This window comes from Thermobia domestica, chromosome 18 (genome assembly GCF_964235325.1).
Source record: "Thermobia domestica chromosome 18, izTheDome1.hap1.1, whole genome shotgun sequence".
Taxonomy (NCBI): Eukaryota; Metazoa; Arthropoda; class Insecta; order Zygentoma; family Lepismatidae; genus Thermobia; species Thermobia domestica.
This window is the reverse complement of record NC_137471.1, coordinates 83,458,937-83,485,326: the sequence shown is the minus strand read 5'-3', so window position 1 is coordinate 83,485,326 and position 26,390 is coordinate 83,458,937. Positions and strand designations below refer to the sequence as shown.

Here is a 26,390-nt window from a genome sequence, read left to right as displayed (position 1 = left end):
GGTGAACGAACTACCACTGAGCCACGGCGGCCCCGGTTTCACGTAAAATGTGAATTCACTGTAATGCGTTTAAATTTCTAAACTCTCCAACCGGAAATGGATTCCAGATCCCGTGCATCAAAGGCACTACTGCTAGCCAGTAGACCAGCGGGGAGCGCTATGAAACTGTTATGAAATGTATTCCTATGTATAAAAACAATTAAAAGAGAAATGGATTATTAATCTTCTATCATACTACTTCCGGAATTAAAATTAACCATATTACCGTTTGTCTTCTCTTGGCACGCTTCCCGCTTAAAGGATGGATCTGTCTGCAAAGTATTGTTGCCACGCCACGGGTAAATTGAGAGTTGCAATACGCTAGGAAACAAAGCAAAACGCCACACCACTCACAAATCATTGTAATACACTTGTTTGGGTCTGGCAACTAAGCACTTCAAATACTCGCCAAATAGCAATGATCTCATTGGATAAGGTGGCTGACAATTAACGTCACCTACACTGCAAAACCAGTAACACGTCTATTGGATTAAAACGTTCACGCGGGTACCAGCAGAAAATACTTTAAAGGCCAGCCAAATGCACTGGTGGGAAGTGTGCCAAGATAAAACAAACGTATTCTAGTTAGGGATTAAAAAAAAAAAAAATCCAATGTGTAATGTAATACTCACCACCAAATTCTTAAAATTACCAACTATGATGAGAGAATGCTTTGCACGAGTGAGAGCTACATTCAGCCGTTGTTCGTCAGCTAAGAATCCAATGCCTCCTGTCCTTACGCAAGACAAGATCACCACGTCCTTTTCTTTCCCTTGGAAGCTATCGATAGTGTTCACGTCGATTAACGCATCCATACGAAGACCCCTACGAAATATTACAATTATAAACAATTGTGAAATGAGAAAATGTGGTCTACGTTATTTTTAGTATTTTAACCATTTTTTTCCTTTCAGGTTATTCACAATAGACACATTATCACTAATTGTTATATACTTACTAAAATGCCTTAGTATGTATTTGTAAGCCATGATTAATCTCAAAAGCCTAGTTGCTCTAATGCGGAACTATTAAAATGTGCGAATTTTTATAAATATGCATCTTCAACACATACTAAAGAAAAAAGGTTATCTCCCCAAGTAACCTAAGACACTCCCACTTTCCAAATTCTTGCACAAATTCTGTTTAGTTACGTGCCTTCTGTAAGTGGATTACAGTACTTTACTCTAATATATAAAATATTTGCCAATAAATCGGTAATAATACCTGTCACTACCAACCTGCCTTGGATGAAACCATGAGTTGATATATTAAATTATCAGACATTGAAATAAGGTGCGAAATCCTGGACGGAGCGGTAATTCCTCCACTTAATATTTTTGGAAGAAAATTCCCCTCTACTAGTAACTTACTGAAAGGTGAATAAAGTGAAGCTATTGTCAGAAGTTTGCGAATTCATTAAATTAAGTAACACGTATTTTACATGTAATTAATTGGAGAACTAATCGTTAGCGGTATCCCTTATCGTGTATAATTTAATGATTACGGATGATGAAATATGTGAACTTTCTACTTCGAAACATTATTGCAAAGAAGCCATATATATATATATAAATATAAACTTTTACACTCCCGTCTCTTCCCCTTCCACTTCGACTGTTGTGATTTTACACCTTGCACTGAACTTTCTTGCAACTGCAACTCGATCGTTGACTTACAGAGCTACTGTGTAATCCATAGAGCTGTAAGTAAGTAGTAGACAAAAATTACCTGTTTTTCGCAGCCTCCTCAACATATCGTTTAATTTCAAGTTTTTGTTTCTGATACGGCGTGATAATACCAATGCTTAATTTGTGATCTTTAAGTAAATGCAGAATACCAACACTTAATTCGCTGACACATCGTGCTTCCTTCACATTGCACAATTCTCTGTAAAATTGGAAATAACAAAAACACAAATTAGAATAAAATCGTAAGACATAGAGCAAGAACCGTATTCTATTCAAATACAATTACTAATTGACAAACACATTACATTTTTCATCTGTTTGAAACGCGACTTTGAAGAGAACAAAAGAATGAGGAATGAAATAATTTTCCTATCAACCTATTTAATTACTCAATGCGTTGTGTTCTGTCCTGAAATGCCTTAGAAAGGATTGGAACATATTCTTCAGTCAAGAGTCACAACCAATTGTCTATGTAATATTTGTTTATCCAAATAATATTGTGGTTAGAACAAAGAAATTCTAACGTAAGCAAATACAAATTGAAACTAGTAAGGGTAGAACAACGCTTTTCCTACTGCTACTTAGTACACAGGCTTTGTACATAGTAGACGGTACATGTTTACATGATGGCTTTGTACATTGAAAAACTAAACAGAAATCAGTTTTCAATCGACTACCGGCTAATCGTTTTAGAATAAAAAAAGAAACGAACAGACAAAACATTAGAGAATCATAAAACGTGTGGTTGTGTCAGATGAATCACTCTTGCAGAAAGTGTCAGCCATATGAAAGAACATTTTCAAATTTCTTGTAGTAACCTTTCTTTTATGTAAGCCACATTTGTCGGCTTGTAAGACGCACTCTACTCTCCATATTCAAGTCTGAGAAAAGAATATTTTCAATGGTTATTATGAACATTTTTCAAACATTTAACCTGCCATAACATTTTGTTGCACTGATTCAACCAAACTTTGGTGTTGTGACACCATCTGTGCTCCTGTCTATATGCTGATTAAGTGCAGCGGCCACTGCTCATCTCCATCAATAGACGTGAACTTATACAGTTGGTCAAAACGTTTTACATGCGAATTTGAGGGTATCTTTGGGAAGCAATATGCTAACGGCATCCTCTACTATTACTATTATTATTATTATTATTATTATTATTATTATTATTATTATTATTATTATTATTATTATTATTATTATTATATCTTGCCGCAACTAGAAAGAGCACGCTTTAAGCTTCAGATGTTACATAATTTAATTTTAGAACCATGTTTAATAAATGAAAAGTTTCAAAAAATAGTACTCTTGATACTTCATGAATAGTTTTTCAAGAGACGAATTTTGTTTACTGATTATAGAATGATGTTAAGCCAATACAAACTGCTTTTATGTCACTAAAATACATACAAGTACGTACGAACGAACTACAGACAACAATAAAACAAACAGAAATGCACAAAGTAATTTGACAAATATGAACTATATTTAAAAAATCAATTTTATTTCAAATGAAATAAAACCGCAATCCTGCGTTGCATTGTTTTTGCATAAATATATATTTTCTGCCTGCTGATGTTCATGATCTTCCTAAGGTCGTAATTATATGTTGCTTTGCAATCTAGTAAGTACTTTTAATAGATGGCCAATGGAAGGAACGAGAAGGATTATGGAGTGCATAAAGCTGACCAGGGTGTCTTTCAGGTGAAGCGTCATACATTTCCCACCCGCCAAACGCTATCATACATGCATGAATAAACTGCCCAGGCTGTAGTTTTGGAATTGAAAAAGATGGAAGTTTTTCATGTGTTTCAAAGTCATTAACTGTGAATGCTGGAGAAACATTGAATACTCTGTTTAATCTGATCCTCTTTAAGCTAATAAGTTTATACTGGTGATTTTATCTTATTCCAGCAACTGTGTGCTCCTTGGCAAACCTTCTTCCTCTTGTTCAGCCCAAGTTGTTTCAATTTTAATTTCTTAATCGTTCAGTACGAAAAAGCTTGATGTCTGGAAAATTGTCTTTGTTGTAAACTAACATAAGCTGCTAGTCATTTTCCTGTTTTCCCAATTCCATCACAAGATGATTTCTCATGGTCTGTTCCAAAGAAATTTCATTCAGCAGTGATACTAAAATCTCATCCTACTAAAAATTGATGAAATTCTTAAAATTTTTAAACTGCACACTTGATTCACTACTAAAATAGTAAATGTGCTCGGATTCTCCCATCTTTGTCTTCAAATACATAATCAGATTCATTTGAAAGTCTTGAATAGTAATGGTATCATGTCCAAAGGCACTCGCTGATCACATATGTGCTCCTTCTCTAAAGTTGTTTTCCATGAAAATAGATTCCAAAAGTATATAATGTGGCTTACCTATTCTCCCAATTAAATACCTGAACAGCATCTTAAACAACAAATGAGTACTTCTCAGCAAAATCCATCAATATGATCGCTTCATTATTTTCAAGATTTTATTATACCTAAGGAATACACTTTGATGTTTTGACACAAAATCAATTCTCGCTTAACCGGAATTTTTTAACATAAGTTCTTCTGTTTCTGATGTATCTTTAATGTGTCCCTGTTAGTAAAGATCTACCGCTTGTACTCTTATCATTTTTTCTTGATCATAGCCTTTTAAAACATCTACCAAATAAGACCCAAGTTCAGTTCTCCCTGGACAATGTTCACAGCGTTACAGCATACAGTCTTTTGATCCAAACTATATAGTTTTCTCGATCAGTTTCTTGTAGTCAGCTTTGATAGATTACATATACACACAAACTAATGTATACCAGCAGCACGAACTATAATGCACCAATTTGATCGTGGTGGTTCACAAAATTTTTAGCTCAGTTGCCTCCCACATTTCTTACAATAAACTATGGATATTTGTTTCAAATTATGAAATAGCACACGTTTCTACTTATGAATTTTTCACTTGAAATGAACTGATTGTTTTCAGCATAGTTCATATTTTATCGGTGACGGAGACGGAGAACGGTGTCATATCTTGATTTTTATAATTTTACAGGGAATCGAATTAAAATGTCTCGTTTAACATGTTACTCAGCTTATGACATGTCATTTTCAGAAAGTCCATATCTTCGTTAATATGAGAAATTCAGCTATAAAATTTTTACAATTGACAGAGCAGGATAACTAACGATGGATAGTGGTCATATTTCAAAATCATCTTTTCCAGTTAAGCCATTTCCTTCCTTCACCGACAATTTATCAAAATTATTTTGTGCATTTCTCTTTTGTTTTATTGTTGTGTTTATGTTTCCACGTGATTCGTGCATACTTATAGTTATGCATTTTTAGTGACAGAAAAGAAATTTGAACTGATTTTGCCTTATTCTATACTCACTGAACAAAATTCGTAACTTGTAAAACTATTCACCAAGCACCAAAAGTATAAATTTTTGAATCATCATTACGAGACATGATTCTAAAATTAAACTACTTAACGCTTGAAATTTAAAACATGCTCTTTAGAGCTGCGGCAAGAAAGAAAAGAAAGAAGAAAAAAAGAAAGAAAAAGGCAGTTAGCATATTGTCCCTTCCCCCCAAATCTGCGTCTAAAAGGTTTTGACCAATTTTGCAAGTGCACATCTATTGACGATGTCACTTCACTTAATCAACGTTGAATCAGTGTATTCAACAAAATATCATGATAGATTAAATGTGGGCTTTCTGAAATGAACGTTTTTTTTTTTTTTTGTCTACTTTCAACAAGTATATCAACCCTTCAATACGTTTAACAGGCTAATCAGTAATATATTCTGACGCAGCTCGAAAAATTGTCTAAGTTTACAAGAATAGGATGAATACATATGCTACAACTTTTAGAAAAGGTAGACAAATTTGGTACTTTTGCAGCCGCGTACGCGGAGTGAAGATGAGTAACCTATCTCTGAGCAAAAGAAACCAAAGACCATACTGAAGTGAAATTTGGCATATATCCACCCAAGATCTTGCAGAACCTTTCCTCAAATTTCATTGGATTTGGAAATAGTCAAGCTGGAACCATCTCTAAAATTGATCCCCTTGATCGAGCATCAACCATCACAGAATCACGAAAACTTTAAACTGAAATAGATAAAATTTCAGTATCGGCGTATAAGACTCTATTACTGCTCTAATTCTTAAAATACACTTGATAAGGTGAAGAGAGTTGCCCTTAATCTAGCTTCGTATTTTTCAGATCTGACAGACTAGATGATCCAGTCGTAATCGAATGGTACTGTTCTTCCTGATCTATGGTTTACTTTATAAACAACACACTCATTGTTATACTTTGAATCTTTATTTCAGCGTTTCCCAACCGGTATGCCGCGAAGAAATCGAAACAAAATTATTAATTCTATAGCAACCAAATTGCAAGACATAGGAAAAAATGTATATTTTTGTATTTCACATTACTATGAATTTCTACCATGGAAAGAAATACTGTAATTGTAATATACTGTGTAGCAGACAGTATTTCGGCTCGTACACATTTCCACGGTTAGCTGCTATGTTACGCTTCAATTGAGAGATATTAATACCGAGAAATGGAATCACTTGTACGGTACGCGTCAAGTGAATGTTCGTAGAACACTCATTCGCACGTGAATGACAAAACAACACTTTGTTCAACAGCTGTGTTTTGACTTCGATGCATTGCAAGCTGTGTGACTGCAATAATATGCACCGATTTTGGTTAAAACAGCAAATTTAAAAGTACAAGACATTTGTTCGTTCGTTATTTAGTGATCTTCGTTCTTAGTGAAAGGTTGGATACAGTTCTCGAAAAAGAAAGCGTATTTTTAAAAATCTGACTCCTATATCTCATTGCAATTGTTTTCTATTTTAAACTTAGAATAAAAAATGAGCATAATGAATTAGCATAGGGCAAAACCCGCTTTCATCTCTGTGAGAAGATGATCAGTAATCACAGAAAAAAAAAAATACCATGGTATTTTATATTTGCAAATAATAATATCTATAAGTGTGCTGCGAGAATTCAAGTTACACCCGCAGTGTGCCGCCAAGTTGAAAAAGGTTGGGAAACGCTGCTTTATTTGAATGCTTTTTTTTTTTAGTGTCTACTACCTATTATTTGGTATTAACTCATGAATAATCTTCCATTTAACTTAACGTCATTCTTTAAAGTAACACTTGATATTATATCTTATAAATATCATTCTTGTTGATTCTTATATCTTATAAATCTCATTCTTAGAAACAATTAACATGCGGCATGTGCTCAATCTCGTGGTGCTTCCTGCCAAGTTCATATTTGTACAATATTCCAACAGACTCATCCCAGTTTTTGGACTTAATCTTAAAGGGAAAAGCTCATCTTATACGCCGGCAAATACGAGGCACACATGTTCATGTGTATGCATTAAATCTTACACACGAAATGTAGACTGAACTAACCATTATCTCTTTTTTTTTACAGTGAAAATAAAATTTAAAAATATGTTGCAGTGAGACACACAAATATAGTTGAACGAAAAATTGTGTAATAAAGTTTTACGAAAAATTTTGTGACGTTTTATGAATAGTATCTAGAAAACCAGTGCAATAGGTATCTGCTAAATAATGACCCAAATTAAGGTAAAAGCAACAGAAGAACAATGTACTATCAATGTGAAAAGAAAATTGCTAGTTCTATGAGAAATATGATTTTTTAAAATCCAACGCTTACGTCTGTCAGACTAAAGGAGACAGGTGTTAGTGGAAGTGAATGATTATGGAAGAATTGGTAAGAATGAGGATGTGGGATGGGAACGAATGGGAGAACGCCGAGAAAAATCCATGGATATTGTGGTGTTCACCACGAACTCACATGTCCTGAATCGAATCAGGAGTTTATACCGTTCCCCCACACATGAATTTGGTTATTAAATCAATCTCATGCATACGGAAGATTACAATTCATAAAGAATATGAAAATTACTTCATTTTGACTTAAATAATGACAAAAATTACCTTTTGGGCTTTCGAAAGCCGTTCAATGGAAGGCTGAAAGGTAAATATAAGATAAGGGCTTGAATTAAAATGCAAATATATCATCATCGTTTTGGCAAAAGTCATTAAAAATCCAATACCAGAACGATATGCAGAGTGGAATACATGACGTTCTAAGACTGTCAAGGTATATGTAGAAAATGAAATTGTGATGCTAAGCCTGGCTATGCATTGAAACACAATATCAAATGCTACTACTAAAACGCCAATTATTTCACCTTACACATCGTCCTCGTACTGGAAGAAGTGCTAAACTCTATTGGAGTTAGGGACTTCTGCCTGAACGAAGACAATGATATATAGTTTAAAAAAGTAAATTATGAGTTAGTAATTTTGGAGTGAAGAAACATACAAACCTGTAAAAACGTAATGCCACTAATTTTCATCTCAAATCAATATATAAAGAACACCTAATCATTATCTATTAGGATTTAAAAATATCGTTGTGTGAAATTCTGGATAACAATGACTTAAATTACGTTCTAGAACAGTGATAGCAAAATGGTGATCCGCGAGTAAAAATGAAAAGATGTAAGATTAGTTAATAGTGTAGCTTGCCAGTAATAATATACCTGAATCGAGACTTAACTTTTAAGTGTGAAAATATTTTCTTTAACTTTTTGGTTACGAATCCCATTCAACAAGATAAGGATTTTAGTTCTGAACGAAATTTTAGAAAAATCTCCATTTCATATAATTGTTTTCAAATGTTCGTAGCTCAGACAATAAGTAGCCTAGACACATGAAAGAATTATGATACCAAGCAAAGTATAAAGATTCAGCAAACGTGTAACTTACGCATCTTCATTCACCGAAGCATCACCTCAAAGGAAGAGCCCGGAAAATTGAATATGGTCCACACGTATGGGTCTCATTTGTCCTGGCGCGCAGTGTATCATAGAATGGCCATCGCTATTCTAGAACTAAGATACGTCCTGCTTTTTAAGTTACTATTATATAATATCAGATCTGATTCAAATATGCAGGACGCTCAGAACCAATTACATTTACATGAGTTACGTTCGAAAGAAAGAAAGAAAGAAAGAAAGAAAAAAGAAAAACCTCACGAATTTCAGTTCAAAATATTTTATACAACGTTTCAAGTTCTCTTGGAACTCTCCTTTTGGTATACTAAAAAAATGTACATAAAAGACAAGGGAGTAATTACAGGTAAGAACACATCTAGTTATAGATGTAAAATCTCTGTACAGTGTAGCGCAAAAATGAGATATATGAGGCGTCTGATACTTTTGCACTTACATTTGTCCTGTCGTATTGCTTGAAAGTAGAAATGCCAATATGTGAATTACTGATACCCTTTCTACATTTCACAAAAACATAAATTGGGTTCCGCGTTTGATAAGTAGTCTCCTTTCTACACTTAAACTAGAATTCTTGCTTTGTATTGTATTTATTTATATAAAAAATAAAAATAAAAGAAAATAACGAGAAATTATCTTTGAACATTATTATTTAGTTTAACCCAAAACTTTGAATTTTTAATTTATATCTTTAATGACCCAATGCCTCAGTAGCAGAACGCTCATTTCTGGTGCAAAGTGTCCCTGCTTTGATTCCAGCCCACTTAAGCTTGTCTCGGATAATATCGTACTCGTGGGTTTTCTCGTTTAATGTTCGAAGATACTTAGTTTGAAAAATTATCAACATGCTACGGAAATATTCGATAAACGATGTTTAATCAGTATTGAATGTACATTTTCTCATTCTGTTTAGGAAAGCTTAAAAATAACAGGAGGCGAGACTGGGTTAGCCTCGAGGCATAAGGGGAAATTCATGAGATCTTCTAGAAACGAAAAAATGATAGATCAAACCTGGAAACTGGCACTCATTCCGTATCTACTCGTACGTTAATGGACTCTAAACTAAACATAATCATATTACTCTTTCACATGCTCTTGATCCAAATTTCGTTAATGAGTTAATGTAACTTTCTCATATGTTCTGACTAATTTTCGGCAGGCTATAATCCGAAATGCTGCACTTGTACACGTGGAGAATAATCTCCCGAAGTTTTTAATAGTGCAATTGGCGCAAACACGAACCCAGGCCAGGCCATGAGTTTGTCGATCACGTCATGTCAGGGAGCTTTTTCGAGATTCTTCCACATTTTCATTTCCGAATTATTTATTAATCACTTTCATTTTATTACTTTTTTTTTTTTTTTTTTTTTAAAGAACAGATTATTATTAAATCTGTTGTGCTGTATGGTTGCGAAACATGGTCGTTTACTCTGAGGGAAGAACGCAGACAAAGTGTTTGAGAACAAGATTCTAAGACCGAAGAAAAACGGGAATGGTGAATGGCGGAAACTTCATAACGAGGAACTACACAATTTATATCGTTTACCGAACATAGTTAGGGTCATCAAATCTAGGAGGCTTAGGTGGGCAGGTCATGTAGCCAGAATGGACGAAAGTAGGAACGCTTTCAACGTTTTAACTAGAAATCCAAACGGAAAACAACCATTAGGAAGATCTAGGGGCAGATGGGAGGACAATATTAAGATGAATCTCGCAGAAATAGGAATACAAAGTAGACACTGGATCCAGTTGGCTAAGGATAGAAGTCAATGAAGAGCTTTTGTGAATGCGGCATTGAACTTCCGGGTTCCATAGCCTATAGAGTTAGTTATTACTAAATACACATGCTTTAATGTATATTAGAATGAATGTACAACTTGTTAGTTTGAACTAGCATACTCCACTACAATAACTAGACAATGGATTTTTAGGTTCTAAAAAAGTATGTTTCAGGTGCCTAAAATAAGATCTTACGTTCAAATAGGCATTTTTAGGCAAAATAAAAGTTGGTGCTAGTGCTTTAATTTGTCATAAAACCTTCATATACCACTTTATTTTTCATTCTGAGTTAAGGAAAAAATAGGTTTTTACCTAAAGATCTGATGTCTAACAATAACGAATTCGAACTTAAATAAATGAACGGTTAATAGTACTTACCCAACGTATTTCTGATCTTCCTTTGTGAAATTCAGATTAAGTAATACATACGGACGAAGCTTCGAATTACGGTTGATATCTGGAGGCGTCGTAAGTTTCCCACTATAAAAATAAGCAGCTGGCCAACTACAAATTTCAGGATGCATTCGATACTGAATGTTTAACATTTGAACAGGACTTCTTTCTTGCATGATGAACTGATTGTGAATTCTTTTGAATAGTGATTGTCCAAATAACATGTCTTTTGCAATCTGCAATTAAAACGAAATAGATTACTATTAAGAACATTTTGTTGATTCTAAAATCGAATGTGTCTACGTTTCGAAAGCTAACAAATTTTCATCGGCGAAGTTGTTTCAGTAATTAAAGGACCTATTTATTCTCTAAAGTTATGAGGTACATCCATAAGAAATCCATGCGTACATATTGTAGAAATCATGTTTAAGGCTTATAGTTATCTTTATTTTGAACATTTTTTTTAGAACATTCATTTATTTTGTGCGATGGACTTAAAGAAGTGCATTTCGTTTCATTTCTGCGTTTTCTTTCATTTTCGTTACAATGGACTCGTTATTCATGTTTGAACCTTATCATTGGGAACTACTATGATAACGTACTCTCACATATCTTGCTTATACGTCATGATAATGCTCCAGCCAATGAGAGTACATGTGCAGACGAAATGAATAAAAATTTGTTATGATATAAGGGTTTAGAGATTTCATTTTACGTCTTGGTTCTAGACCCGTGGGCAGGGCTTTGTCTGAGAAGCGGGAAGGATGACGCAGCAGTGTTCAAGATGGACACCAAGCAGTGAACCTTGCATAACTTGTATGCTCAAGTATTTACGAACTTTTTTTTCCTTTCCTTATTTCTTTTAACCTTAGTGTAAGTGTATAGAACCTTACATATACAATACGTTGAATTTAATCATATATGTAATTTCTTTCAATATTTTCCTCGGGACCATTATGTGCATGTTTCTACTATATTAGATTTCATACTACGTTCTCTATAAAAGAATCGAATTGCAGAAGTATATTGCTTTTAATATAACTTCTAATATTGTGGTTTGTTGCGATTGTTTGTGGTGGGGTTGGAACAAAACTTCGTTTTGTTTGAATCACATCGCAATTTGCATTAGTAGCGGCATTTATGTGCGGATAGCTTTGTATGCATTCAGGTTGTTATTGGCGAAGCTGTCAATGCACGGGCGCTGGACGGATTCCAAGTTCGATTCCCGAGCTTGGTTATTAGGTTGGTATCCTCTGCCTTCCGTGGTAATCATAATAGGTTGAATTAATGCTGTTAATTTCCTTGTTAATACCTATGCTACCTTCTTATTATGTTTATCCAGAATCTTAAGTAATAACTGTATTCTAACATAATTTAGATTAAGAAATTGGAGCGAAAAAGTTTAGTGCGGTAACCCGTACATTTTATATTTCCTGAAACAGCGTCCGAACAGGATATAGATGGAAAGTTAATTTTAAATAGCTAGGACGATGAAACTAGGAAACCAAAATGTTTCTAAAAAATAAAATAGATGGAAAACTCTTCAATTATTAAGTTTTCTACTACTTAAACACAGTTTTATTTAAACATATGGATATAAATAATTACGTTCTGTAAGATAATAAAGGATAAATACGTTTCGTGAGCTTCAGTAAAGAAAGGAGAGAGAGAATATACATCCAGAAATGATTTCTCATTTACCGCCCAACTTCGCTAATTTTGATTTTTTTCCTATACTAAACGCCTATGTCTAGTTAGCACAGCAACCAGTGTAAATATTATATACCGATAATACAAGGTTACTAACATTGAAACTAACTATATTTCAGGCGCTTAGTATCAAAAACAGCTAAATCAATTTTTTTAAACCGAAATTGAGTTACATATTGTTTGTTATATGTTTGATCTAAAGGAATTCCATGGAAACAGTATTTTGTTTAAAAGCTTAACATTTCATACTAAAAAACTAGTTCAAATATGGAACCTTGTACGTGTGTATATCGAGCTTAACTACACGTTTTACGAGATTACTCGAAACTAAGCGAAATGGATGTGGTGGATTTTGATACTAGGCACCTCATTTGTTTTGTGTATTCCTACATATTATACCTATTAATTAATTAAAGATTTTCAATTTTTAATTAAAGAGAGAAACTGATAGCTATGGGAATGATAATGAAACAATTGGTGGGATGAAAATGTGGAAGAGAGCTCATCCGTGGTTAAGCGGTTAGCGTACGCGCCTTTGGCGTGGGAGACCCGGGTTCGATTCCCGGCGGGAGCTCATGTGGTTCATATTCCACGTTAATCAGTAGGTTCACGTCTCATATAGCCTCGCTGCTGAACGGGACGTTAAACCCAAAATCAACTCAACTCAGAATGTGGAAGAAACAGGAGAAATGAGAATGTGGAAGGAAACAGAAGAACTTCGAGAAAACCTAAGGGTGATGTCCACCACAACTAGCTTGACCTGAGATCGAACCAGAGAGGTGAGCGCTCTACCTAGTGATGTGAGGTGGAAAATTTTCCGCGGAAAATTTTCCATTTCAGAAAATTTTCCGGAAAATTTTCCGTTCTAAAAAACTATCAGTAATCAAGTAACAATTCCTCAGCAATCATAAAATTGGTTGAATTCATGTACAGAAATGTTAAAAAGTGAAAGATCGTTTAAAGAACCTGAAAATTTTCATGGCTCAGACAATTTTCAGTTCTATTTAGGAACAAATTAAACAATTTTTCATGAATCGAAATATTTTCTGTCTTGTATGGAAAAAATGAAGAACTTTTTCTGAGTCGGAAAATTTTCATCATTTTGAAGCAAAAAGTAAAACAACTTTTTGTGAATCGGAAAGTTTTATTGCTCTGTAGAAGCAAAAGAAAGGAATTTTTATGAATCGGAAAATTTTCATCACGAGGTAGAAACAAATGAAAACTTTTCATAATCCGGACAATTTTGGATATTATGTATAGTGATGTTAGGTGGAAAATTTTCCACTATATTTAACTGCTCATTCAGCTACAAAATTGAATTTCTGTAGAGGAAAGTTAGTCAGCAACAAATTATAATTTTTCAATTAGCTTTCGGGAACCAGAAAATTTTCTAATATTTCAAGTTGGGAAGTAAAATTTTACACAGTGTTTCTCTCTCTCTCTCTTCATCTGCGAGCTCCTTCATTGCTAAGCGCTTAGCATACGCACCTTTGGCATGGAAGACCTGGCTTAGATTCCCAGCGGAAGCTCATGTAGTTCGGATTCCACGTTAATCAGTTGGTCCCGTCTTATATAGTCTCGCTGCTGAAAGGGACATTAAACTCAAAATCAACTCACTTCAACTCCTCTCTCTCTCTCTCTCTCTCTCTCTCTCTGTTTGTGTGTGTGTGTGTGTGCAAAGTGCAGAGAACACACATTGAGTTCGTAGAGTACAAATATCCCATTCTATTATTTAAAATTTCAATCTATTAAAAGTCATGCATATTTCAGATTCATAAAAAAACATACTCTACTTATTCCTATATCGTTGTTTAGCCGTAAAATTTATTGGTAATAAATATTGTCTTAAAAAGTTTCATGAAGTGAAAATCTAACGATTTCAAGAATGTTTCAAAAACTTCAATGCGTTCTTCCCTCAGAATCCACCTTTGATCTTACAATATTAGATTTCGACAGTTTAATACGCATAAGACGGTTTTCTCATAGCTTTACTACTTTTATAGATTTACATACTGCAACATTTATAAATAAGTAGATATAATATAAATTTCATACTGTAAATTTTTGACTACCCAAAATTCAAATTTAAGTAACTCATGAAAGCAAATACTGACCATTTTCTGGAAATAAACATTTATTTACTTATTCATATATTCATTCAGAAGAGAAAGTGAAATATAACTAATAAGGAAGCTGATTTGTGTAGTTGTTCTTCCAATAAAATAATAGAAGAAACATAAAAAGCAGCACTATTAGCGCTACGTTCTAAAAGCATGTTCCCTGCACTCGATGTATGTTCCCTGCACTTTACACACAGATACACACACAGAGAGGGAGAGAGAGAGAAAGAGAAACACTGTATATTTTTACTTCCCAACTTGAAATATTAGAAAATTTTCTGGTTTCCGAAAGCTAATTGGAAAATGATAATTTGTTACTGTCTAACTTTCCTCTGCAGGAATTGAATTTTATAGCTGAATGTGTGGTTAAATTAGTGGAAAATTTTCCACTAAACATCACTATATATAATATCCAAAATTGTCTGGATTATGATGTTTTTCACTTGTTTCTACATCGTGATGAAAATTTTCCGATTCATAAAAATTCCTTTCACTTGTTTCTGCAGAGCAATAAAACTTTCCGATTCACAAAAAGTTGTTTTACTTTTTGCTTCAAAATGATGAAAATTTTCCGACTCAGAAAAAGTTCTTCAATTTTTCCATACAAGACAGAAAATATCTCGATTCATGAAAAATTGTTTCACTTGTTCCTACATGGTACTGAAAATTGTCTGAGCCATGAAAATTTTCAGATTCTTTAAACGATCTTTCACTTTCTAAAACTTCTATACATAATTTCAATCACTTTTATGAATACTGAGGAACTGTTACTTGATCACTATTTGTTAAGAACAGAAAATTTTCCGGAGAAATATAGAAGAAAATTTTCCACCTCACATCACGACTAAACAACGATGTAGGAATAAGTGGAGTATGTTTTTATGAATCGGAAAATTTTCTGGAAAATTTTCCGGTAAATTTTCCGTTTCAAAATTTTCCGGAAAATTTTCATCACTGGCTCTACCACAGAGCCGCCGTGCCCCCTGCCTTAACATGTTGTTACAAGCTTTTATTGTACTGTTTCAATCACTCTAGCTGTGGTCTTCTTCAACAGGATTACGTCACATGAATGTTAGAATATTTTTTTTAAAGTATTTACGAGAAGTTAGCAGGCAAGATCTTGTTTATCATTCAAGGATGTTTGATGTTTATATTTCTATGTACTGATGTTAAGGTATCGACGAAATCTTCGTTGAAAAATTGTACCTAACCAATAATTTGAAAATCAGGTTTCCTGTGAGGCAAGAGGACCTATTATTAGTTGTGAATATTTGATACAAGCCAACCACAATATATGAAATCAATTCTATATCAGTTGTTCTTGGATTAACGGTAATATCATTAGTTAGCTATGTTGGAGTTTTTAGTTCAAGTTAGGGCTTATTAAGTGCTGCTTGTTGAAAGCAGGTGATATTACACAGAGGCTTTTCGTGTATGTTCAAACAATAAGAGTGAAATGAGCATCAAGAAATTAAAAGCAGTCCCAAGAAATTGAAGCATATATGCAGTTTTCCAAACAGAAGGTTTTAATTTTTCAGCTTTATCAAAAGATCTAATTGCAGGAATTCTTCAATAATAAAAAGGAACTAGAATGTGAATTTACCAAAGTTGCCAGTTTCAACTCTGTCAACCTTGTACTACGAAAGTATACGATGTTTTCATAAAAAGTGATTTGATTTTTACGTAAATGTCTTAATTCTGTTGAAGGCGACCCAACTAGTGTGGTTGAAAGAGTACAGTATAATCTCTTGGAAATGCAGACAATATGCTAAGACACTCAGAATTTTAACAATCATTTTTCTTACTCGAAATTCAGATTCCTGAAAATATCTTACACTTTTAAGCTTTTGGCTCCCCTCTGTAGAATTGTTTACGAGAATAAATCTAGAAAAAAAGTGATAAAAACACAAGGAAATAAAAAGGAACGGATACACCATGGTAGAGCAGTTCAAAAATACATCTTGTCGATAGCTGCCAACCCACATGAAAAATCACTGCTCTAACCCGGTGAATCATTTTTTTTCCTCCTCTGTGAACAAAACCTAGGGAAGAGCCAAAAGCTTGGAAGTGTAAAATATTTTCAAGAATGAAATAAGTGTTAACAATACATTATTAGGTTAAGCCCTTAACACTTATCATACTTCTAATTGTGGAAAAAATTCGTTGTCCTAAATGTATGAACGTGTCTTGTGTTTTGTCTTGAAAGCTGACAAAGCAAACCTTAAAAATTGATTCAAAGCGCTTTTTGTTTTGTTCGAGTTTTAAGCTACAGAAAGTGACTAGAATTTGTTGCTTTTTTTTTTTCCATCAGGACTAATGGTCATCTTGCTTACTGATCATGTAACACAAAATGTGATATAATATTAAAAATGCATTTATTTGTAGTATCCCTATACTTACCACGTTCTAATGCCTACAAATCAAAATGAAGGAGCATTCAATTATTCAATTTCGTACAGACCACTACTTGTACTTAATGTATGTTGCGAAAGTTTAACGCAAATTATAATTAATTAATATTACCACTAAAGTCTTGATTGTTATGAAGTCTTGATTGACTGACTGATCTACTTAGGTCAAACTACTTAAGCTAAAATCTTGAAATTTCCGCAGTACATAGGTTTTATAACGTAAGTAACCTTACGGAAGGATTTTTTTTTTTTTTTAAGTAGGCAATTATTATAATCAAATGTCTGTCCATATCTCGGAATCCCTTACAGTTTAACATGAAATTTGGTAACTGAACTCTTCATTTAAAAACAAGGCACCCAAAAAGTCCTTGCCCTTTCTGATGTCCCATTAATCATACGCTCAGAGAGAGGAAACGAAATGACGCACGTGCCTCTCAAGCAATCAGGAGTTAGTTTGATCATCGACCTTCAGTAATACAGGCACACTGTGCACATACAGCAGTCATAGCTCGTCCAGAGCAGTGACGTATTTTATGGGCAACCGAGGCTACCGGCGGTAGCCCTGCAACATTAATAAAGTTAGTTAATAAAACACGTATAAATTAATTCAAAATAACACGTTTACAGTTTATCTCTTTTCATGGTACTAGTTTCTCTATATTTTCGCAAACGTGATTACGTACTAAGGCAGCCGTTAATGCTTAAAACGCATTCCCTCTCGCTTTCGTAAACACTGATGATTTGACAACTCCTGAGAAACCGTAGTAGTTTGCCAGCAGAGAGAAGCATGTAACTGCTTGCGCGCCCAAGTAGATTCCTCCGTAACAGTATAGTAGCGAGGCACGGAATGGGAACCAAGCAGGTTTCCTGTCTGTAGAGCGGTTTCTGTAGGCAGAGTAAATAAATCGAAGTTAAGAACAATGACATAGCAGCCATTTTGGATCTATCTGAGAATTTCGGGGCATCACTTCGTAGTGATTTGCATCAACGCAAAGCAAAATTTGTTTTACTTTGTGATTCTTGTCATTGTAGGTATAATTACTAATTGCGTTATTTGCATTGAGTTGAATCCGCTGATTTTGCGCCCACCATTACGAAATGAGGCCCGCAGACAGTATTGTAGATTTGAGAATGTATTAACTTCAATTACTCTGGTGAGTATTGTGAAAAATATTTAGCGGGAAAATGAAATGCTACGAAGAAAATTATCAAGTTTTATTTTTGTTACAAAGTAAACTGATTATAGAACGTTTTTTGTAAGGCTAAAATCAATACACCAATGGATTTAAAACCAAATAACAAAATCACTATACATATTTTGTAATGCAAATTGATGAACGAAAAATATTGTATGAGATAACCGGGCATATTCCGTAACCGTTTGCGTTAATATAACGCAATCTTTGTGATTTAGGTAACGATAATTGACATAACAATTATAATGACAGTCTGCATTTTTGCGTTATGTTAATACACTCAGAATTTTTGCGAAGACTCGTACGGAATGAAACAAACGTCAGTAACAGAGGCGATTCTTGAGGGAAGTGACATTGTTAAAAATTAACATTTTACGAATGCAATCCAAGAAAAGTTAACTGCACATATGTATGACGGAATTTCATTTATGGTGGAAAACATTAATGGTCTCAAAACACAAGTTCAAACAAAATACACCAACCAGTTTTTGTTCACTGTTATGTATATTTTGAATAATAATAATAATAATAATAATAATAATAATAATAATAATAATAATAATAATAATAATAATAATAATAATAATAATAAATAAAAATATACGTTGTTGGTCCAGTGTCGAAGAGAAATGAAAGTATCGAAGCTGCTTGTTCGTGTGTGTTGTATGACCTTAAAGTGAGCCTGTCAGTTGCCACATCAACTCGCCGCATATGACAGGCATTTAGGGAGCATGCCGTGAACGAACGTACTGCTGGGCATTGGTTCTAGAAATTCCGTTCAGATGTGAGCCTTTCGGATGAACCTCGCAGTGGAAGACCACATGTGTTGGATGACGAGGCCCTGAAAGCAACCATCGAGGAGAACAGTAGTCTAACGTGTGAACAACTTGTAGAAAAGTACCACGTTTCCACTAAAACAGTCAGATTGCATCTGCATGGGATAGGGAAATCATACAAGCAAAGCAAGTGGGTACCCCATAAATTGTCGGCAGTCAACACGGAACGAGTGACGACCTGTTTGTAATTGCTCACTCGGCATCCTAACACATCCATCTTTAACTCGGGAGCGGTCGACAAGTGAGCGCGGCGCTCACTTACAATAAAATCGTTTCTATAGCTGTTTATGATTTTATACGGGATTTATTTTGAACACATTTCTAAATTTTGTGATTTATTATTATTATTATTATTATTATTATTAAAATAAAATCGCAAATAAAATTATGATGCGTTTATCATTTCTTATTACCATTTATTCTTAAAATTATATCTATTTTTATTATTAAAGTTTTTTTTTATGAAATCAATTTCTGTTATCCCATAAATAATACCATTAGTTGATTATCACTGTCGCATAAAATTATATTTTTATTATCATTATCACATAAGGATTACACTTTCTTAAAAAATATTTACATAATTAGAGCGAGTTTTCAGTACATGCTCTTCATATGTTCATACTATTCGTATTTTGAGTTGGAAATTTTTAATGAAATTAAAGATATAAATATCTTAGTATAAACACTGTACTTATGCCTCATGATACATAGATTAGGTATTTCAATAAGACGTTGTTCTACTGCATGTATCATCACTGTACTGATGTTATCCATTATACTCCCAGAAGATGCTGACAGTGTGTTTTCCACAGATTAGCACTTGACAGGCAGCATATCGTACCGTTTTCTTCTGTTTTTCGCAAGCCGTGGCTGAATCTGCTCCTTGCTTCTGTCCATGTTCTCGGAAAAATCACTCTCGCCGTCGGTCGACAGGTGAGCGTGGCGCTCACAAATTACGCATAGTCGCATTTATAAAGCCAGTGCTACTCCAACAGAAGAGAATGAAAATGTTACACTTGACTCTCAGACACAAGACACATCAAGAGACAGCTAGACGGCGCCTCAAGTCTGTGACCCCACTAGGGCGGCTTTGAAACGAAAACATAAACCAGGGTGAGCACTGCGCTCACCTGTCGAATGTTCCCGGGTTAATCGCTGCTCACTGATGATGAAAAGTGGGTCCTCTATGACACTCCAAAGCGTACTAGACATTGGTTGTCCCTACATGACCCTATTCTTCACACCTCAAGACCACCTATGCATCCATGAAAGGTTATGCTCTTTCATAAGTGGTGGAATTGTCGGAAAGTGGTGCATTACGACCTCTTTCCACTTGGTCAGACCATCACTGTTGACCACTACTCTCAGTAGTTGCAAAGGGTGATTCGTGCATTGCGGTAGGAGTCGGTATGGTGAATCGCAACGGTGTGCTAGTTTTGCTTGACAATGCGAAGCCACATGTGGCAAAGAGGATCCGGGAGACAGTTCAGCAACTTGGCTGTCCATGCACTGTGTTAACCGGACCTTGCGCTAACAGACAGGGTTGATATGTTTAAAACAAAATGTATAAAACAAGTGTTTAAAACTAGGGCTCTTGTTTTATTCAGTTTTTAAAACGTTTTAAACGTGTTTTTTTCCGAGGGTGGTTGAGCATGTTTAAAACAACTAAAACATCAGATTGAAGAAACCAATTTAATTTTCTAGCACAACCCATCCTCCGCAGGATTTGTGCATGGAGTAAATTATAAGCAGAGTTACATTCTTATTATAACAGCAGTTACTGAACGAAATTTTGCACAACAATGTGCATATAACTAAACCAACAGAAATTCATGATGTGATGTGACTGAAGTACTTGAACATTTCTTAAATTCTAAGAATAACACACTATACACTATTCTAAAATCCAAATTTACAAATTCAAAACTTGAGTATTTTTTCATCACTATTATTTCATAATAATGAACAGTTCTCACATCATAAGCTATAGGAAATACTTTCACAAATACAATACAACTCAAAGAAAAGAGCAGTGACTAGCCAACAAGAAACAAATGACATATTTTAACTAAACAGTTTTCAAGATAACATCTCTATCTGCAACATGGATAACTAACCATGATTAGTGTCTGCGGGATAAAAACAATTAACATTTAGACGCCCGCCAGGGATTTTAACAAAATCGTAGACTCTCATGCTGGGGGCTCTGGTGACCCCCTAATTATCACAGAGTAATGATGCATACACCATCAGAAAGCTTACAGACCACAGATTTCAACGTGGTAACATTTATGCAATTCCCACCATATTCGTAGAAGAATAAAAAGTAAAATGTAAAAAACTTTGCGGGGCCCTGGCAACCCTTGCAATCACGCTAACAAAACGATGCTGATGTGTAGGCCAGACAATCGTGACAATAATATATAAAAATGGTAGCTACTGCTGCAATACAAAGAGAGAAAAATTCATAAAGAAATTCCTATGACAACGCTCCGTGTATTATTTTCGAAGGACTGTTGCAGACCTTCGCGTTGGCGGCCCTTATAGACCACAGATTCCAACGAAGTAACATTCGTGCAATTCCCGCTATATTCGTAGAAGAAGAAACACAAAAATCGTAACAACTACGAAAAATTGACTTTGTGGGGTACTAGCAACCCTTGCAGTAACCGTATGCTGACAAAATGATGCTAATGTGTAGGCCAGACACTGTAACAATAATATAAAAAATGGTAGACATAGCTGCAATACAAAGCGTAATGAATTCGTTTTAAGTAGGAAATATTCTAAAAAAAATGTTACACACAGAAAAAAAAAACATTTAATTTTACGTTCTCTCCCCTCCCCCACCATAGTACCAGGTTCACATGCAAATCATTTTTGCTGCACACATCATGTATAGGAACAAGAATTATGCTTCTAGACTAATTCAGTGAAAGATATCTTGTTTTATATGGAATCACCCTGAAAATAAATGTAAATTAGCCAAATTTCTCACCATCCCCCCTTCCTCATAAGCGACAAGTACACATACAGGTTATTATCATGTAAGGGACTACTTCATTGCTTCACACACTAATTTTTATGGGTGTACCACAAAGGGGAAAGGAATGGTCCCCCAAAAACCTGGTGAAAAAATAAAAACGAACTTCACCCCCCTCTCCTCGGCCGTAGTACCACCACATACAAAAAATGCATACTGGCGGAAAGCTTCTTCCCTAGGAATACACTGGTACTAAGTCATCTTTCTAGGTTAATTAGGGGTTGAGCTATTGATGTTTGTTGTAAAAATAAATGTAATTTACGTATAATTAAAAAAAAAAACTCCAAAAATTGGTAAATTTTGACCCCCTCCCTACTCGCTTCATAGAAGCAAGAAGTACAAATACAGGATATTACCATGTAGTGACGTACTATTGCTTCACATACCAGTTTTTATGAGTGTACTCCTAACGGGGGAAAGGACCTCAAAAACCTGTTCAAAAAACACAACCTTTACCTCCTCTCACCCCACCCTGATACCCACCGTGGGTATACATACCCTCCGTATACATAAAATGCGCACCGGCGGAAAGCCGCATCCTCCAGGAATAAATTAGTATCAAAATCATCTTCCTACTTTAATTACGATTACCTACCGATTTCTTTCTCTGGAACTGAACATTTGGACGGATCGAAATTAGGAAAGTTCCCGAAGTTTGGTCTAATAGTTAGATGGCAAGTAATATCTGTGAGCGTGTAAAAATGAAATATATATACATGTCTATTTCGATTATTGTTTTAAACAAGATAAACATTTTTTTGTTTAAAAAAATCGTTCTTTTTATTTTATTATTTTTTCAACCCTGCCAACAGACTACCACCTGTTTCATTCCCTCGGCAACAATCTCCGTCAGAGATCCTTTGCAAATGAGGGAGACCTGTGGAGCGCATCCACAGACTTCTTTGCATCCATGACAACCGAGATTTATCACCAGGGTATTGTGCAACTGAAGGAACGTTGGCAAAAGGTGTTGGATGTTGATGGAAATTACGTCGAAGCCTAAAGGTACGCACTGTCCACTGTATTGATCTTTGTTTATCACCGCTCTAGAACGGCATTAACTTTTTCGATTATTTCGTAACTAACCATATCTTTAAGAGTTCATTTGATATTTGACCTAGATGAAAAAAAAAGGGGGGGGGGGGAGGGGTCGGAATGGTTCACTAAAGTACCCATATAAAGTGTTCCGAGTTTCGTATGGGACTGCGAATTTAAAGAAATTCTATACGAAAAACGAAAGAGAAACGCGAAATATTACTAGTGCTAACATGTGCGGGCATTTACTGGTTATATTAGTTATATGTAAGTTACAGTTACCAGATTTCTTTCAATGATTTCGGCGACGCTACATAAAAGTACATTATGACCACTAAACCTAGGGACTGTCGCCGGGAAACGGAGACGCCTGAAAACCTTAGAACTAGTAAATAGTACTTTTCCTTTTCAAGTTAAAAAAATTTACATCTTACCTTCTACAAATAATAGACATGTTGCACAGCACAAAACACATTATTCACATACGAACATTAGGAACAATTCTACACTACCTACCTTTGAAAGGACAGTTGCGGGTAACTGTTCAGGATCTCCGACTAGAACTAACTTAGAGACACCTAGTGTCAGAGGAATAAGCGTTTCAGGTTCTATACATTGACTTGCTTCATCTACAATACAACAGGTGAAACGTGAGTTTGAGTTAATTTGTCCATCACTGCTGAAACAAAAAATACAGATTCATTAATTCCCTATTTTAAGGATAATGCTTTATGAAGCATATATAAAATTCCATTATATGTTATACATGGTTCACACTGAAAGTCTGGTATTCATTTCTCTGAATTTCCATGACAAAGTACGTAAATTTTCCCTGACCCGTGACACCGCGAATATTATCATTTATTCCAATTTTTAATCGGCCTCTATCATTACCATATCCCTCAACGCTCTACTTTTTATTTTACACACACAGTATAAACTTACTTTCTTACTGTAAATACCGCATTTACGAGAATCTAAGACGCCTTCAAATGTAAGACGCACCCCCAATTTTTGAAGGAAAAATTGAAAAAAATAAATAAACAAATCCTCGAATGTAAGACGCACCCTTAGCAAAAATGAAAAACATTGCATTGATTTTAAATAATAATAATAATAATAATAATAATAATAATAATAATAATAATAATAATAATAATAATAATAATAATAAAAATGAATAAACATAAGAAAATAAAGAAACATTGAACTTACTGCTGGAATTTACGTTATATTCATGTGAACTTGCTGGTACTTATTTTTTTTATGTAATTACGGTACAACACTTGTTTGCATCAGTTTTATAGCAATCCACTATCGTATCATATTATCATACTATACCAGTATATATATATATATATATATATATATATATATATATATATATATATATATATATATATATATATAGATATAGATATAGATAGATAGATAGATAGATATAGATATATATATGTGTGTGTGTGTGTGTGTGTGTGTGCACCCTCCATAAACAAACAATTATTCAGCAATTATTTAAACTTGTTTCTTTTAGCAATTAGTTAACCCTGTTTTAAAGTAGGGCACATACAGAGTGGTGCAACAAGGTATTCCAAACAGCAGGTGAGTCCTGTAAGGATAAGCAGCGAAAAAAAAAAACTATGCTAATATACACGTGATATCACATCGTTCCGAAGATATATACTGTAAATCAAAAAGATAGGGTACACGGAGCAGGGTATGGAAGTAGAAGAGAATAAGCCATCAGGCACACTGAAATGATGGAAACATTCTTGTGTAAAGCAGGCTAGTTAAGGGCCAGGTGAAAAGATAATGACGAGTACTAGGAACAACATTTAATTAAAGTAACTTTAGGAATGACATACGCCTCTCGGCAGGAGGCAGGAACATGATCCTATACTGGGCGCAGCGTTGTTAGAGGAAATGTTTAAATTATCACGATCTGCACAGAGAAAAGCACAAATACGATGCATCATGGAAGAATGTACATGCTCAAAGACTCCTGACATTGCTCCACTGGTGTTGCAGCCTCGAACGATGAGTTCGTCCAAGTGCTGAAATCATCAATAGGCGACGAAGACATAAGGAACCTGAGACGGCCTCAAACGTAAAACTCTGTTATGTTTCCTCTACGATGGGCGTTCAGCCATAGAGAGAGCATATTATCGAAGATCCTGTAAATTTATCGAACAGTGAGGCATCAAGCACAAGCTGATACAGACGTTTTTGTTGCCTGTTCTTAGAGGCATTACCTGCTGACGTTTGCACATACCTTTGCACACCATCCTATATATTTAATATGTACTGCGCATACATATATTTCATTTACTCAACAGCTCAATGAAACCTTCTCCAATGTTTTCACTGGAATCTCATGACGACCATGAACAAGACACTACGCTTACATTTTTAAAGGACTGACCAAAGTATAAAGGAAAGAGCAAGGTTTTGTGGAAAATTGAATAGTTAATTTCTTTTCGTTTATTTATTTTTGTGACTGCCTATTTCCATAAAATAGGTACAATTTATTGTTTTTGGCATTTATTTAAACAAAGTGATTGACGCATTTTAAATACAATTTTAAAAATGGTAGTATGGTTCAACTTTTTAGACAACATATTAACACAACATACAACATAATGTGTAAAGATCTTGTTTAATGCAGCTGTATATATATATATATATATATATATATATATATATATATATATATATATATATATATATATATAACCTGACCTACTTAATATTACTGGTTTCGGTTTCAGGACTGTCGGAACATAAATCCCTTTTTACCTGATGATACCAATTTAATAATATATATATATATATATATATATATATATGCTCGAGATTGAGAACTGCATTACATAATATGGCTTATGTAGCGCACGGTACCCCCCAAAAATAAAAGGAAAAACTTTGGAAATAGAACAGCACTTAATTCTAGAGCCAATACATCGATCCTAGCGAAAAACCAGGAATTTATGAAATAAAATGCAGTTGTCAGGAGGATGATATAGATTTGATAAAAATAAACCTTAAAATATGAGGTAAAGAACATTTCAGAGTTGTCAAAGCAAAACACCCGGTCTCGGGATTGTCAGAAATATTTGAAAGAAACACAACTCAATATCGGTAACCTCCAGAATTTTATATGGGGCAGAAAACGAAACAGAAAGGCGTTTTCGAAAATCTGTTTATTAAAAATCCAAAGTTGAATTTACACAAAGGATGGTTGAGTACGAAATGGGAGGTGATACTTGAAAAATTCAAACAG

General features: G+C 34.5%; 1 protein-coding gene across 2 annotated transcripts in view; it reads right to left on the bottom strand.

The window, feature by feature from the left end:
• Setx (probable helicase senataxin) overlaps positions 1–26,390 on the bottom strand; it is a 216,238-nt gene that overhangs the window by 12,567 nt on the left and 177,281 nt on the right. The window contains exons 16-19 of one of the 2 annotated variants that reach the window (XM_081745377.1): positions 23,627–23,789; positions 10,742–10,992; positions 1,768–1,926; positions 672–864 (exon numbers count right to left, since the gene is read on the bottom strand). In XM_081745377.1, the coding sequence (XP_081601503.1) occupies positions 672–864; positions 1,768–1,926; positions 10,742–10,992; positions 23,627–23,789 (766 nt within the window). The remainder of the gene's footprint in view (positions 1–671; positions 865–1,767; positions 1,927–10,741; positions 10,993–23,626; positions 23,790–26,390) is intronic. The other variant, XM_081745378.1, reaches the window with a different exon arrangement.